Consider the following 17164-nt stretch of genomic DNA (forward strand, 5'->3'; position numbering starts at 1 on the left):
GGCTCTGCCCCTGGCATTGCTGAAGTCCATGGGCGACGGTAACCACTCACTATCAGGTGGGCCGTATGCTCGTCTGCCTGCAAGGGCAATTAAAATTGTAGTGTTTACTAATTCAATGAAATTTTCGCTTTTCACTGATCTCCATACTAATTTTCATACATATCTATATATTTAATACGCGAAGCAAAAACTTTGTACCCCTTTTTACGAAAATTGCGCGGACGGAGGAGTAGAAATTTCCCACACTTCTAGAGAATATAGAGAAGGAGTGCAGAATGTTAATATTTCTTTAAATTATGCATAAAAAATATATCAAATCAATAAATAAAAAAACATTACACACAACACTATGTATTTGACACACGCGCATGCATTCTGTTTGTTTTTTTGTCAGACTTTTCTTATTGCTTATAGTCTGTGGTCAAATTGAGAATAGATTAAACATTGTTTGTCTTTATGAATATTTGTCTAAAGTGTAGTAATGGCGAAATCGGTGTTTATAGAAGTATAATCTTAGTCTTTGATAATAGAATCATAATACTGTACAAACATAAAATTTCAATTAATTATAGCCGATTTTCGACAACCGGGGACCACTAGTCTACATAATTACGAATCGAAATAGATTAGTAACAATTTTTTATTGGTTTGAAGATGATTTTGGTGGGTGAATTTTAGGCTCCTTATAATAATAGCCCTTCGCTCGTCCATCCAAAAAATGTATAGGTAAAAAAAAACTGCGTAACTCACGTTTAAGGAAGCGGAAACGCCTACTGTTTGGCATTACGATCACGAAGCGAGACAAGCCCTCCATACAGATGACTCAACACGGCAGGCACTCTTTGTTTCGGCTAATCTATTCAGTGGCGCTTTTGGTGTTGCCAAAAATAAAAATAAAATATATTATTTTTTTCTTGAGGACAGCTTCGAATTTCGGACGGCTTAATGTTCGTAATGCTTTTGATAAAAAATATTCGTATAATATTTACTGGTGGTCTCTTGTGAGTCCCCACGGTTAGGTACCACCACCCTGCCTATTTCCACCGTGAAGCAGTAATGCGTTTCGGTTTGAAGGGTGGGGCAGCCGTTGTAACTATATTGAGACCTTAGAACTTATATCTCAAGGTGGGTGGCGCATTTACGTTGTAGATGCCTATGGGCTCCGATAACCACTGAACACCAGGTGGGCTGTGAACTCGTCCAACCACCTAAACAATAAAAAAAAATCGTTGGAGAAAATTCGGACATGAAACATTACTGAATTTTCTTATTTTATCACGAGTAGTAGATAAAATTAAAACTAGTTTTACTACTTTTTAATTCGCGTTTTTTTATTAAGATTAAACCATCAAAGCAGGTTTTATTAAGGGAAACAATGCCCATTATTTGTCATGCTGTAGTAATTATCTATAACAAAATAAAATTCGAACTCAATTAACTCTAAAGCTGAAGACACGTTTGCATTTAAAATTAGTTAAAATTAGTATCGTCACCAATTAATTTATACTCTTGCTCCTCTGATGTTATCAATGACTGGTGCGGCATAATGTTTAAGCACTTTATTAGATAACACTATAATAACAAAACCCGGTCGCACACTTGAATTCCGTTTTAATAAACAAGAATATAAAGAAACGAAACTTTTAACAATTCCATCATGAACATATTCGAGTCTTAACTTTTTTTTTATTACTTGGTTGGGTGGACGAGCTCACGACTCACCTTGTAGTAAGCGGTTACCGGAGCCCAACAGCTAATAAAATTCGAACATTAATAACATTAGAACCGTCGGTCTACCCAGAAAGTACACCGGCAATTTTTTCCCTACATATACTGATAGCCTTGAGAGGCTATTTCAGCTTCGCCCTAACGTGTGTAGGTGAGCTTACGGGGCTCAAACCGGAGTGTTGCTAACACTGACTAACACGGGCTTCGCAGAATCTGCCACCGGATCGGAAACGTGACCCACTGAGAAGATCCGGCGAGAAACTGAGTGAGCTGTGTCTGTGGGTTAATTCGCTCGTCGAGCCCTTCTTCGCAAGCGACGGGTTCGACGAGCACGGTGACCGGAACACCGGCTAGGTAGAAGATCTCCCCTTTGCGTTACTCTCCAAACATTTAACAGAATAATTATAAATATAACTAAATTGTTAATTTATTTTTTATGAAACTCTGAATTGTTTAATCTGTGGCGGCTAGTCTAGGTTATAAACATCACTATTTAACGAGTTCTTACCACGAGTTTCACGATTTAGTAAGTTCCCCATATTTGGGTTTCGTTCCAAGCGCCATCTTCACGGATAGACTACCCACCCATACGCGTATTCATTAAATGTGAAAATCGTGGTAAGAACTGATGTAAGTTCAGTGGAATTTCAACTGGTAATCTGTAATTAACAAAATGTGTTGAGTAGGCTACGGGGATATCGAAAATCAACGATAAATTATAAATTTTTGCATGTAAAGATTTTTTGCATCACTTTATTAGAAGAATATTATCAAGAAAATCATCGTTAATACGATTGACGTCGACTATCCTACTTAATTTTATCGTGAAATTGGTACATATGTCAATGACCTCGCGTTTATTACAATCGCGAACAGATATATTGACATCGAGCGGCCAAATATGTAGAATCAAATAAGTCGATTTCAAATGTTTCTCGTATTTTTAAAAGATTTTTATACCTTATCTTCTTATTTTTATCATCTAACAGATAAAACTGAATGCTTGTGGTTTGTTTGTTTTTGTGATCGTAATCAATGGCAAATGTGGCTTAACCGATTGATTTGGAACTCCCCACAGCTGTTCTTAGTAAGTCGGGTAAGGTTCTGTTTCAGTACCATCAACGTATAATAGGGACACTCGACTAGATCTAATAAATGTGTCTCGCACGCTAGTTCCTGACAGTCAGGTTAAACACCAAAAGACATGGCTTGGGACAGTAAGTGGCCAGTTCCTCTACCTACAATCTACTTACAGCGAAGCGTGCTGTAAAATAATGCTCAATATAATATTATTTTTAGTGTCCACCTTAGAACTCATTAAAGGAACCCATATATATTATACCTAAAGTACTTGACGAAGAATATCACGTATTTATAAGGTAAATTTCTTGTCTCCTAGATAGGGTCGCCACAACATGCATCCACAAAGTTAAATTTCACTTAAATTTCCCGATCCCTTTCCCAGCGAAAACACTCCTCAAATATAGAACGTCAGATATTTAAAAAAAAAAACTGGTTAGTCATTAAGTAAATAAAATAATAATAATAAATATTTTACTAACGATCACGCCACGTTAACTAGTCCCGTGATAAGTTTGTAAAGAACTTGTGTTACAGGTACCAGATAACGGAAATAAATGTAAGATTTTTATTATACACATACATATATTTAATATACATCCATAACCCTGGAAAAGACATTTATATTTATCATACAAATATCTTCCCTTGGCGGGATTCGAACCCGCGACCCCCTTTTGTAGTGACCATGTCACTTACCACTACACCAGAGACCATTAGGCAACAACTAGGGATAATCTAGATATTGTAATCTGTAATTAGTAGTTTACCAGAATTTTCTACCATAAATCGAACAGAAATTAACAAAGCTTGTTTTAAACATACTGCAAAGTCTTCTGCACAGCCTTGAGTTCCGATGTTTATTCAACAAGCATGCGGTCGCTTTGCTGTCATAACCATATTAATTTACAATTCAAAATACAGACGAGAACTAATTTTATGTTCCGCAAAAGAGGTCTATATGTGTAAACTTGAAACATTTCGTTATCTTGTTCATTTTAGAATATATTATGTTGCGATGTGCAATATTATGGAGAATTAATTTAAAAATTATTGCGGTGAAATTTTTTTTTATATTGTGGTTTATCTCGAACCAGTCAAACCAGTACACATTTCTTCGTAACTGTCTAGAATGAATTTCAATGGTGTTATACCTAGAGCCAACAATTTACAATGACCCAAAAAAGCCCAATGGTTGAAGTGTTGGGCAATTGTGTTTTCCCATCCCCTAAAGTCCAAGTATCAATTCCCACCTACCATGTACCCGCGTATAATGACGATTTCACCTTCGAAAATTTACAAAGAAATCCATTTAGCGTCGTACGAAATATGAGTATATCAGTAGGTCCTTTAAAGTAAACCGATTCGTCCATTTAAAGTATGACTGTTTTATCAAAATTGAAAAGTGATATGAACACGCAATGTATGCTTTTGTGCGTGTGTTATATTGTTTCCATGTCTTGTTCTAAGCAGACAGTATGCGTATGTAATCATACAACACAATAAACAGAACATAAATGAATGTTTGAACATCCCATCGTGTTTGTACAACGAAAGTTTCAGGGATTATTCATTTTATTCAGTAACGACAATAAAATATTTAAAATTTTAAGCTAGTTGTATGTATATGATTGGCCATAAACCGCTAACTTACGGCTTTTTACCAACGTGTCTATCCCCGGTCTTGCATGGCCTCGAAATTGCGAATCATTGCTCGCGTATATGATGAAGCACAGGAAAATGCAAATGTGCAAAATTTCATGATGACACGTGGATAGTTCCACAAGAAGTTGTCTACATTGGCAGTTGACATTGGTTATTCGAACACGAACAATTAATAGACTCTTACACTCGCCTTGGATCATTTTGCCTCTGTTTGTTTTTACTTCGGCTTGGCTATCATCTAGTTTCGTTGGCGCCAATTAGGCCGCGAGACTGCCAACAAATTATACAACAAACACTATGATAATCGCTCACAATATAAAGTACAGACAGAAGAAACACTTTATAAAATATTGAAAAGATTGTCTAATGACTATGAAGACGATTTAATTAAGTCATTATCCAATGGAAAGAAAGAACCGGACCAAGAGTCCATTAATAATCCATTAATATTAAGTCAATTTGATATTAGCGTGAAGTGCGTTCAATATTTAAAAAATATATCGGAAAGGTTGGCACGAGTTGTATACACCCCTATTTTTTAATTAGTACAAAAAATTTAACTGGGCTCTAAGTATCTTTAACTAATCATATTTGTGTAGTTAAAAATAAAAAACACTAAGTCTCAAAACTGTCCACAAAAATACGTAATAACTGGTAAATGCTAAATAATTATAAAAAAAATCAATCAATGACCGATAGTAGGTACGTGCGGCAGGGTTTGGGTACCTACGGGGCGCTGCTCCATTGATAAATTCCGGGAAACTCAAGTCGAAGCCCACCAACCACCCCTTGTCCCTCTGCGCCCGCGCCGCGCCCCGACGCAACAACGACAAAAAACAGTGCTAAATTGTTATCCGAAGTGTGCGCATGCTTTTTTTCGTTGCAACAGTTGTTTGTTTAAGTTTTCCCTGACGCGATGGCTTATCAGTTCACATCACGGGAGTATGTAGCTATGCTTCGTGCGTACTTTTTGAGTGGAGAAAACGCGAGTGCAGCTGTACGTATGTACAGGGAAGACACCCAAACGCTCGACAGCCAAATGTGCGAACCTGGTAAATGCTTACCAGCGTTTACTAGATCACGGTTCATTCCACGCACGGTCACCTACGTACGTCAAGAACGAGGAAGACCAGCGTTGTCACAAAATCTGTACGACGATGTACTAGCGTATTTTGAAGAGGATCCCTGGCGGAGTACAAATGACGCTGATCGACGGTTTAACATCAGCCAGTCCTGTGCCTGGAAGATTATTAATAAGGCTGGATTACATCCATATCACTAAGGAAATCTCAAGAATTAACGCCCATGGACTTCTTTTTGTGGAGTGAAATTAAGAGACGTGTGCACAGAAGCGAGCGAATTAGGCTCGAATGATTAAAACAGCGCATATTGGACGCTATTCAAGAAGTGAAAAGACAGAGAAGCGTACTTTTCTCGTTAAAAACAATTTAATGAAACGAGCCCGTCTGTGTATTAACAATAGTGGCGGACATTTCGAAGGACAATTGAAATACTTGTAAGTTTAGTAAATAATACCTATGTAAATAATTATTGTAAATATCACCTGATTCTAACTTCATAAATATGCCAAAATTTCTCTTTTCTTTTAGTACAGAATACCTTATTTTATTGTAATATTTGTTTATTGTTTTCTAATCACATATGTATTTAATTAATTGTAAAAAGGTAATTTTGCCGGTCCTAGGCCCGGATGAATATGAAAGGAGAGGTTAGAATTTAGAAAATTAAATAAAGTAGGTAACTACATCACATGTTCTTTTGTTTCATTTTATTGTCTAAGGCCATCTACGTCACAAGTGCGACAGTACGAATGCGAATGAGTAGGATGGAATACCATCAATGAAGTTCAATGAACTAATGAATGGTTTGTAAAGTAATATGTCCATGATTTCAGTGAGATTTTTTACAATAAACAAATGATAATAACTTTGCTATTTAAAGGTATTATGAAATTTTTCCGTCACATATATGATAATAATGTCTTCCCTAATATGTCCTTAAATTTTTTGTACTAGTTATAAAATAATGGTGTATACTAACGAACTTCGAGCCAGACATTCAATTTCGTTAGATGGGATATAAAATTATTGTTAACTAGCGACCCGCCCTCGCTTCGCTTCGGAAACATTAAAACACAAATGAAACAAAAAAAAAAAAATAAAAAAAAAAAATAGTAGCCTATGTTCATCAGGGACAATGTCGGCTTCTAATGGAAAAAGAATTTTTCAAATCGGTCCAATAGTTTCGGAGCCTATTCGAAACAGACAAACAAATCTTTCCTCTTTATAATATTATTAGTATATTAGTATTAGTATAGATAACAAACATTAATAAGAATGAAAGTGTGCTAAATGGAGCAAAACCGGCCGGATCGTCCGACCGTAACCTAGGATTCCCTTTACTTTGGGAACAAGATATAAATGCGTATATAAGTTTAAATATATTCATATATAGATAATAGCTATCGAACGAAGATAGAGAAGAATACTAGACGAAGAGTAACTTGTTTATCACACGAATGTTTTCGCGATGTCGCAATCGAAAACAACCCTCATCGCAAGAGTCCGGGGCGTGAACTACCGCACGCTAAATACCGCACCAATTTTCAATTGCTCAATTGATTTCAATATGTTTTTGATTACATAGTTAAACCGTATTTGGGTACTCCAGATAGTTCTGGAAGCTTCATACATAATATGTTTCAATATCAAACAAGTATGTTCATTATTGTTAATGTTACGTGCGTATCTGTTATCGTAATCGTTTGCGGTCATCAGACGGGGTTATTGCTTACGGATGTTGTTACAGCTATTCCTTATCAGACTTTAGTGCAACAATTGAAGGAGCTCCAGGTCACGCGCACTTGTTAACGAAATTGAATAATGAAGTTAACATCCTTGCTTACTTATACCTCAAACAATTCAAACAGAAACTATTTGTATTTTGTTTCGTCGGTAATGTTATTGTATTTTTGTTTGACAGTCCGGAAAATATGGCGAAGGATTCGTTGGGTCATCGAGCGGGGTCGGCGTGCACATCAGAGCCAAGGGCCCGGGCGGGGAAAGGGACCACACCGGCTGCTCGTGGCCCCTGCTGTCAACCACCGCGCCCAATGAACCTTTACCTCAAGAGCCCTGGATTGCTCTCATAAGACGAGGCAGCTGCAATTTTGAACTAAAGGTAACTCTTCACCAGCAAATTTTATATTAAATAAATCCTCCAAAGTTAGTCACTGGTGGTAGGGCGTCTTGCGTGTCTGCACGGGTAGGTACCACCACCCCGCCTATTTCTGCCGTGAAGCAGTAATGCGTTTCGGTTAGAATGGTGGGGTAGCTTTGTAACTATACTGAGACCTTTAGAACTCATATCTCAAGGTGAGTGGCGAAATTTACGTTGTAGATGTCTATGGGCTCCAGTAACCACTTAACACCAGGTGGGCTGTGAGATCGTCCACCCATCTAAGCAATAAAAAAAATTTTGTAACGTCAATCATACTAATTGTTCCCTTCTCTTTAAAGTTATGTTACACACAAAATATGTACCGCATTATCTATACTTAATATTATAAAGAGGAAAGATTTGTTTGTTTGTTTGTTTCGAATAGGCTCCGAAACTACTGGAACGATTTGAAAAATTCTTTTTCCATTAGAAGCCGACATTGTCCCTGATGAACATAGGCTACTTTTTTAACTTTTTTTTTTATTTTTATTTTTTTGGTTTCATGTGTGTTTTAATGTTTCCGAAGCGAACCGAGGGCGGGTCGCTAGTAATTAATAAATCGGTACTTTTCTATATCAATATATAGTCGTCAATTCTAAATAATGTAGTATTCGTTGGTATACAAATAATATAATCTATATTAAAACATCATAATAAATAGTGGACTATTAACCCAACGAAATGAGTGTACCTACAGATATCAGACACAGAGTGAACACACCGGCCTTATCTTTATTGTTCACGTATTATCGACTTTTATGTCCACGTTTTTTCGTTTACATTATACCGGCCGGCACTCATTTGAAATACCACAATAGTACAACAAATATAAAAATTCTTCTTATAAAAATTCTTCTAATAAAAATTCTTCTTCTTCTTTTTCTCCACCTTATCCCACTAGGTGGGGTCGGCACAGTTAATTTTTCTTTTCCATTCTCTTCTATCAGCCGTCATTTCAACACTCACTCCTCTCTCTCTCATATCGTCATTCACACACTCCATCCATGACTTCTTCGGTCGACTTCTTCCCCTCTACCTTCCATTTCAATACATCTACCATACATAAAAAAAAACATTATTTTTCGTAAATAATACCTGCTTGACGTTTCTTTTAATGGGCACGGGCGTCGCCCATATCTAGATACGAATGTGTGTAAAATTATCGTTCATAAATTCGATGGAACTATGTCACGAGTGAAATAAATTTTCACCTACCCTCTTGAGGTTATATCGTTGCTTTTGCGGATCAAGATCGTTCGTATATTAATCTGAAAATGACTTTGTTTTAGTAGAACAACGTACTATTTTCTAACAGTCACATAATATAAACAAAATTTATAGCACATAAAATACTGAACACCAATGTAAAAAGTAGACTTGGTATCCGGTTTTCTTACAATACATTTTGTGCCGACGTGACGATCGCTGGATGTTACATAAGTATAAAGAATGAACCTATAGCTATCTTTAAATAAATTACACCGTGATGTCCTCTGTTAATTGGCATATTAAAAGCTTTTGAATCAGCGAACAAATGACAGTTTTTTTTTCTGTGTCGTTTTAAAGACTATCAGCTAAATTATTGCGAATACTTAGAAGGATTTTGTTTATATTCTATTCTTTATTAAATCTTAAACGTCTTTGGCGATAGCTCGATCAATGTTTGTATTGATTTTTAATAATATATTTACCTTAACCCTACATACATTTGATTTGTAATGTAGACGAATAGTGGTAGGATACAGTAACATAAAATAAAAGACGTAACAGAATTTTCTGACATAATTCTTTATACTAGAGCTCCCGCAGTAGTCGAAATTCGACTATAATTAATTGGAATTGTAAATTTGTACACTATTATGATTGTATTTTATACTTCTATAATCACAAATTTCCCCAAGGCTACACTATAAAAAAATATTAATAAAGACAAACAATATTTAATCTATTCTCAATTTGACAACAGACGTCAAGAACAAAATTTTGACAATAAATAGTATGCATGCGTGTGTGCGTCAAATACATGGTATGTAGTGTGTGTAATGTTTTCTTTATTGATTTAATGTATTTTTTATGAATTATTTTAAAATAATATTAGCATTGTGCACTTCTTCTCTATATTCTCTATAAGTGTGGAAAATTTCATACTTCTCCGTCCGCACAATTTTCGTAAAAAGGGATACAAAGTTTTTGCTTCACGTGTTAATATATAGATTTTCGTTCACACGACGAACCCAAGAACATTGTTCTGAATTTTTCTACAATGACGTTCTCTGATATCGAAGATTGATTATTCGATAGCAAACAGAAAACAAAAAATATACTGATAATAATTTGCATAAATTACTTGTAGATAAATAATTCGGAATTTGGGTTAAAAAAATCAATTATAGACGTAGGACAAAGGTGTTTTTATTATATTTTATCAATCGTACAGTCTAAAAATAAATTATGTCGTCATAATATTATTTATCTACATTATTTATTGTTTGTTCGTCATAAACTCACGGTGTTTTGTGATTAAAGTATCATATGTATAACGTATAATACGTATGCTTATCTATAAGAACTTTTTACTATATTAAAAAATTCAAGACCGTTTTTTTACCCATACAAATTATAATAAAGCCTAGTACAGCAAACAAGAAAACAAACAAATAAGTAAAATAGAATTTTTATTTTGTGTTAGGGTGACAGCGAAAAGCCTTTGAAAATTCAACTCTCAACTCAACTGCTCAATGGCTCAACTCTATTATTTACAATTTGGTCCTCCTAGCCCTTGTAAACATCATAAGACTTTCATCGTTTACAAAAATCGTCGTGGCCTAAAGGATAAGACGTCCGGTGCATTCGTATCTAGCGATGCAACGATGTTCGAATCCCGCAGGCGGGTACCAATTTTTCTAATGAAATACGTACTTAAACAAATGTTCACGATTGACTTCCACGGTGAAGGAATAACATCGTGTAATAAAAATCAAACCCACAAAATTATAATTTGCGTAATCACTGGTGGTAGGAGCTCTTGTGAGTCCGCACGGGTAGGTACCACCACCCCGCCTATTTCTATCGTGAAGCAGTAATGCGTTTCGGTTTCAAGGGTGAGGCAGCCGTTGTAACTATACTGAGACCTTAGAATTTATATCTCAAGGTGGATGGCGCATTTACGTTGTAGATGTCTATGGGCTCCAGTAACCACTTAACAACCAGGTGGGCTGTGAGCTTGTTCACATATCAAGGCAATAAAAAAAAACACGCAATGATTGTTTTTGTGCGTGTGTTAAGTAAGATAAGTAAGTCTTTAGCTTAGGGAAGCGGGTACCTCTATATATTTCATGTATCGCGAGATTTATTATAAAAATTTTTAGACGCTGAGTATAATCAAACTATTAAAACAAATCAGACCACAGGTGTTAACTAAAATATGAAATATACATTATTTCGTTTTATTGAAATTCGAGTATTTTCCATCGCGTTATTTTATTTCAATTCTGATTTATTTACGAAACTTAACGTGCATATATTTTTAATAGCTCTAATTTAATGCATCCATTTACCATTAAGAACTAATCATTAGCGAGATAAATAAAATAAAAAGTCTTGAGCATTAGAAAATGAAGAAAAAAAAACGATGACATTTAAAAAATACAAGTCGTAAACCGAATTCATCTAGAATCTTTAATAAATTATGATCAAAGATTTTTATAAAGCTCTCAACATTTACCGCAGCCTTTATAACCTTAGGAATTCAAGCAAGAATTAATTATTAAATACGTTTCGTTTAAATTTATTAATTCACTGATTTCTTTTTATCATTAGTATATTTTTTTATATTTAGGTCATGCTGAAGATTATTTCACAACAAAAGCTTTTTAAGTTTTTATTTTAACTAGCTGACCCAGCAGACTTCTTAGTGCCCTAATCGATAAATAAAATACCTAAACTTGTGTATAAAATAAACTTAAAACAAAAGGAATCCGTCCGACGGGGACACATCAATGGGAAAACAAAATTGTAATTTTTATTTAATTCCGAGCATCTTCATATTTATCTAACCTTTTAAACCTTCTCTGGACCTCTACAAATAATTCAAGACCAAAATTAGCCAAATCGGTCCAGCCGTTCTCGAGTTTAAGCGAGACTAACGAACAGCAATTCATTTTGTATATGTATAGATTACTTCTAAGTTAAATAGTTTTTCTCTACTCATGTTTTGACCTTTCCTATTGGTGTTAAATTTATTTAGCGGTTGTTATCTTTTCTTAGTTCAATTACTTAGCTAAATTCATGCAATGGTGTCGAAATATGCCTTTTGATCCAAAATACGTATACAAAAAACATGGTAGAAATATTATTGAAATTTTATTTTATTTACTTTTATTTTTCCTACATTTATTACTACTGAATATTAAGAAAAATATCTCGTACTTTGATTATTAAGTAGGTACATCTGCTAGTTCATGCATAAGCCCAATTAATAATCTCGCCTTGAAAGTTAAACGTTTTATTCGAAACTGTAAGATTGACATAAAACAATTAGCCTTGTATTAATTCAATTCAACTGCACACAAGTACTGGATCATTGTGACCCGGATTAATAATCCAAGACTGACGTAAAAAAAAGGTTATCACAACAGCGGGATAAGAGCGAGATAAAAATTTAAGCTAATTTATTGGTAAAATGGCGTCGGTTTTTTTATTGCCTTTGGCCTGGTATTAAATTTAAATTTGGTCCTGACCCGCTTTTCTGGTTGATCTTGGACCCCCCAAACCAATCTGAAGATTTCCCAACAAAGACCATCGGATACTTACAGCTCTTGCTTTAGATCGGATGATTTTATTGCCTTTGTAGGCCGACGAGCTTACGGCCCACCTGATGTTGAGTGGTTACCGTGGCTCATGGACTTCAGCAATGCCAAGGGCAGAGCCAAGCCGCTGCCTACCGTTTAATACTCTCCACAAGCCTCGTTTGAAGAAGGACATGTCATAACGCATGGCATAGCAAATGTGTGCTTGTGACTGACAGCATGTGTTTCTATGGTATGTAAAATGGGCTAAGTGATAAAAATGTGATACCGCAGACACCAAACAACTTTACAAATTATTTAAAAAAAAAACAGTCTTAGAAAATAGCCCTTCGATAATCTCAGCCCTTTTTTCACGAAAAATCCAGTAACTATCGGTATTCGTCTTGGAGGCCGACATAATCTGGCTAGATTCCTAAGTGGGCTGGGTGTAAATTGGATTCTCCGAGAAAACCTTGCGGTATCGCTCCTCTGTGCCATATTACTTGGGATGGCACAGTAACTCCTTATCCATAAAACTGCAGAGAAAAACACTGCATCATATTCGTGGTTTGCCCCATCCGGCAACAGAATGATCCTATCATTTTAATAGCGATATCTGATCATCCAACTCTGTCGCTTTTGGATTTATCCAAAATAAAACATTAGAGGTCAGGCGTGTGCGCTCATCCCGCAAAAATTATTGGATACATATTTTTTGTTTTACTCCATAAACCCTTGGTGTCTTATGTAAAGTAAAACAAAAAAGCGGCTTGGCTCTGCCCCTGGCATTGCTGAAGTCCATGGGCGACGGTAACCACTCACCATCAGGTGGGCCGTATGCTCGTCTGCCTACAAGGGCAATAAAAAAAAGTCACGATATATTATTTAAAATAAAGCTATCAAAGTTTATAAGAGCATTTACATTTACAACTCAATATTAGCCTTATAAGTTATTTAAATCGCGCTATGTTTATGATATATGTACGTATGTATGTATATTATGAAAATGAATTTCCATTCTATTATTTAATTTTACGCGAACGAAATCGCGGGTCACGTTTGTACTAATCATAACATGATATTTGGTCAAATGATTTTGTGTTACGTTAATTAAATGATTTCCATTCATTTATTCTTATATTGATCATTAAATAGAATTTGTAATTAACATTGAAAACTATTCATATCAGTTCACGGCGAATCGCAAAGTTGTGACATGTTTAAATTTGCTGTGTGTCGTTTGGCTATTATTTATTCCATGTATGCTTGGTGAAGCGGCTTGGTTCTGCCCCTGGCATTGCTGAAGTCCATGGGCGACGGTAACCACTCACCATCAGGTGGGCCGTAAGCTCGTCTGCCTATAAGGGGCAATAAAAAAAAGCTGGTTTAATCCCTTGAGGTTACCAGTAGTAGTAGGTAGGCAAATAAAAACATGTATTGTCAGCAATGTCTTCTTAAGATCAACTCTCTCTATATAACAGCTAACTAAAGATTTCCTAACCACCAAATGCCTATTTAATTAAAGTCATTTTTGAATCTTCTTCTTTTTCCTAGCGTTTTCCCACTTAAACTCCTCCACTTAGCCCGGAGTATCGATGGAAGAAAAAATATGATTGTTTCAAAATTAGGTATGGCTTGGCCAATATAAGCATGGTTGTTTATTTACCGTTGCCGAATCTAAAACGATCTAGACGCATATTGGTAATAATAATATTAACTTTGACTATTTTAACTCAAAACTTTACATTTGTTGTTTTGTTTGTTGTTGCAGTATATGTAAATAGACGAACTATCTCATGACGAATCTGATGATAAGTATGTATGGGATTCCATAGACATCACAACGCGTATTCCTCGACGAGCCCTGATCCTGCTAGGATCGTAGTTTTAATTGTATCAATTTCGCTAAGACTAGAGAATATATCGCGTTTTCTTGCGTAGAATTATAAAGCGTATTTAATAAAGCTATTTATAAACAAAGCGCTATTTCCGTTACAGCCCGCAACGACCACGCTAAATGAATGGCATTCGAAGCGTTGCTAAGACGTAAACATTTGAAAATAGCTGACTTTGAATATTCACTAATTTTCATTTGAATTCTTAGTTATGGTTTTCATTGTCATCTCTTTTGTTACCATTTCATGAGAATTTCTGAACGGAATCATCAATGATCAATGCAATAGCTTTTCTGTCAAGAGTCTTCGTACCTAGCTCTAGGAGGGGAAACTTTTACGTGATCGTAAAGTTAAAAAACTCGCACTAAACACACTGGTCTATTTATAGTTAAAAAAGATCGCTACTCAGCAATGCTAGTGAGGCAACTTATATAATAGTGATAACCGGTCACCATCCTCGTCGAACCCGTCGCTTGCGACGAAGGGCTCGACGAGCGACTTAACCCACAGACACAGCCCACTGAGTTTCTCGCCGGATCTTCTTAGTGGGTCGCGTTTCCGACCCGGTGGTAGATTCTGCGAAGCACTGCTCTTGCTAGGGTCAGTGTTAGCAATTCTCCGGTTTGAGCCCCGTGAGCTCACCTACACAAGCTAGGGTAAGCTGAAATAGCGTCTCAAGGCTATCAGCATAGGTAGGAAAAAAAAAATAGTGATAATCAAATACTATCTATTATAACGGGAACAAAAAAATCTTAACTTCTACGTATTAAGAGTGGTCATTGGAATTTTTAATGGGACTTTTGCATTTCGATTTGGCCGTGAATAAAACCGCTAATGGGCATCAACTGGATTTCTCTTTTAAAGTTTGACATTTAGGTCGCTTTTATTTTTAAAAAAAATCTGTTCCTTAACGTTCTACTGGTATAAATTTGAAAGTTAGTAAGCATTGATGGAGGTTTGTTAACTCTTTCACGCAAAAACTATTAGACGGATTTTTATTAACCTACACATCGCACCTTTAGAATTATGGAGAACTATTTCGAAATTTCTGGATTTCGACTTTCATTCAAAAATTGACCTAGAACGACCTTTTTCAGTGACTGTTTTAATAATCAAATGACCAAAAGTATCTTTTAAAGGGACAAACTTATCTATCGGTCTCTTTCACTCCGTCCCCCTCCTCTACGTCTTTTCGGTTTGAAAGCTTTATTCGATGTTTTCCAAAAAACACATATTTTGAGTTTGGTCTCTATAATTCTTCTTTTTTTTAATTGCTTAGATGGGTGGACGAGCTCACAGCCCACCTGGTGTTAAGTGGTTACTGCAGCCCATAGACATCTACAATGTAAATGCGCCACCCACCTTGAGACATAAGTTCTAAGGTCTCAGGTACAGTTACAACGGCTGCCTCACCCTTTAAACCCAAACGCATTACTGCTTCATGGCAGAAATAAGCAGGGTGGGTGGTACCTACCCGCGCGGACTCCCAAGAGGTCCTACCACCAGTAAAATTCTAAAGTTGCGACATTGTAGTACTTAATAAATCAAAACAGTATATAGACAATAAAACAATACGTTCAACGCACGACACAATAATGGCGCGCGAGTAGTTTTAAGAATTGATGTTTTTTTATAGAATCTGCGTCAGTCACAGCGGAGCATTACCGGGTTTCACTGGTATATGTTTATTTCAGGTGCAGAACGCGTGGCGCGCCAACGCTACCGCAGTCCTTATATACAACGACCGCGATGCTCCAGATCTCGACAAAATGAAGCTGTCCACGGATAACGGACGTGAGTACCGTTTTCATGCTCGTCACAACAAGTTTTTTATTGATATTTTTTAGCCTACCTAACAGCTAATAACCCGAAGCTATGGGACTATTCTGGCTTCACCTTGACATTCAGCCTTAGACAGCAAGAGCAGTTTTTCACTGAGTCTACCACCAGATCGGGATCGCTGATCCACTGACAAACTTTAACTGTATGTAGGACTGTAATGAGTTTTTCTTTAATTTTTTTTATCTGCCAGTAGCTTTTAGGGACTGTTCTGGCTTCACCTTAACTCTTTCTCAGCCTTAGAGAATTTTCTAACATCTGCCCTACTAAGAGCAGTGTTTCGCTGAATCTACCACCGGATCGGAATCACTGATCCACTGACAAACTGTAACTGTATGTAGGACTGCAATGAGTTTTTCTTTAAATTTTTTTATCTGCCAGTAGCTTTTAGGGACTGTTCTGGCTTCACCTTAACTCTCTCTCAGCCTTAGAGAATTTTCTAACATCTGCCTTAGTAAGAGCAGTGTTTCGCTGAATCTACCACCGGATCGGAATCACTGATCCACTGACAAACTGTAACTGTATGTAGGACTGCAATGAGTTTTTCTTTAATTTTTTTTATCTGCCAGTAGCTTTTAGGGACTATTCTGGCTTCACCTTAACTCTCAGCCTTAGAGAATTTTCTAACATCTGCCCTAATAAGAGCAGTGTTTCGCTGAATCTACCACCTGATCGGAATCGCGATCCCCTGACAAATTGTAACTGTATATATAGATAGGACTTTAATGATTCTTCTTTAAAATTTTTATTCACTTTTGGATAAAGGTAAATGACGTAATATGCATTATGCATTTTTATTTATTTATTTATTTATTTATTTATTTGGGAAACAAACAGTACAATACAAAACATACAATATTTAAAAAAATATAGCTAAAACAATAACCAAATATGTTTCCACAATCAAAATCACATATAAGTAGACAGTGA

The 17164-nt window shown here is 36.0% G+C and overlaps 1 protein-coding gene across 4 annotated transcripts in view; it reads left to right on the forward strand.

Moving 5' to 3' along the window:
- Positions 1-17164, forward strand: part of LOC101736508 (E3 ubiquitin-protein ligase goliath) — a 98674-nt gene that overhangs the window by 60516 nt on the left and 20994 nt on the right. For all 4 annotated transcript variants that reach the window (XM_038015299.2, XM_062672019.1, XM_038015298.2 and 1 more), the window contains exons 3-4: positions 7477-7674; positions 16090-16189. In XM_038015299.2, coding sequence (XP_037871227.1) covers positions 7477-7674; positions 16090-16189 — 298 coding nt within the window. The remainder of the gene's footprint in view (positions 1-7476; positions 7675-16089; positions 16190-17164) is intronic.

This window comes from Bombyx mori, chromosome 14 (assembly GCF_030269925.1).
Source record: "Bombyx mori chromosome 14, ASM3026992v2".
Classification (NCBI taxonomy): Eukaryota; Metazoa; Arthropoda; class Insecta; order Lepidoptera; family Bombycidae; genus Bombyx; species Bombyx mori.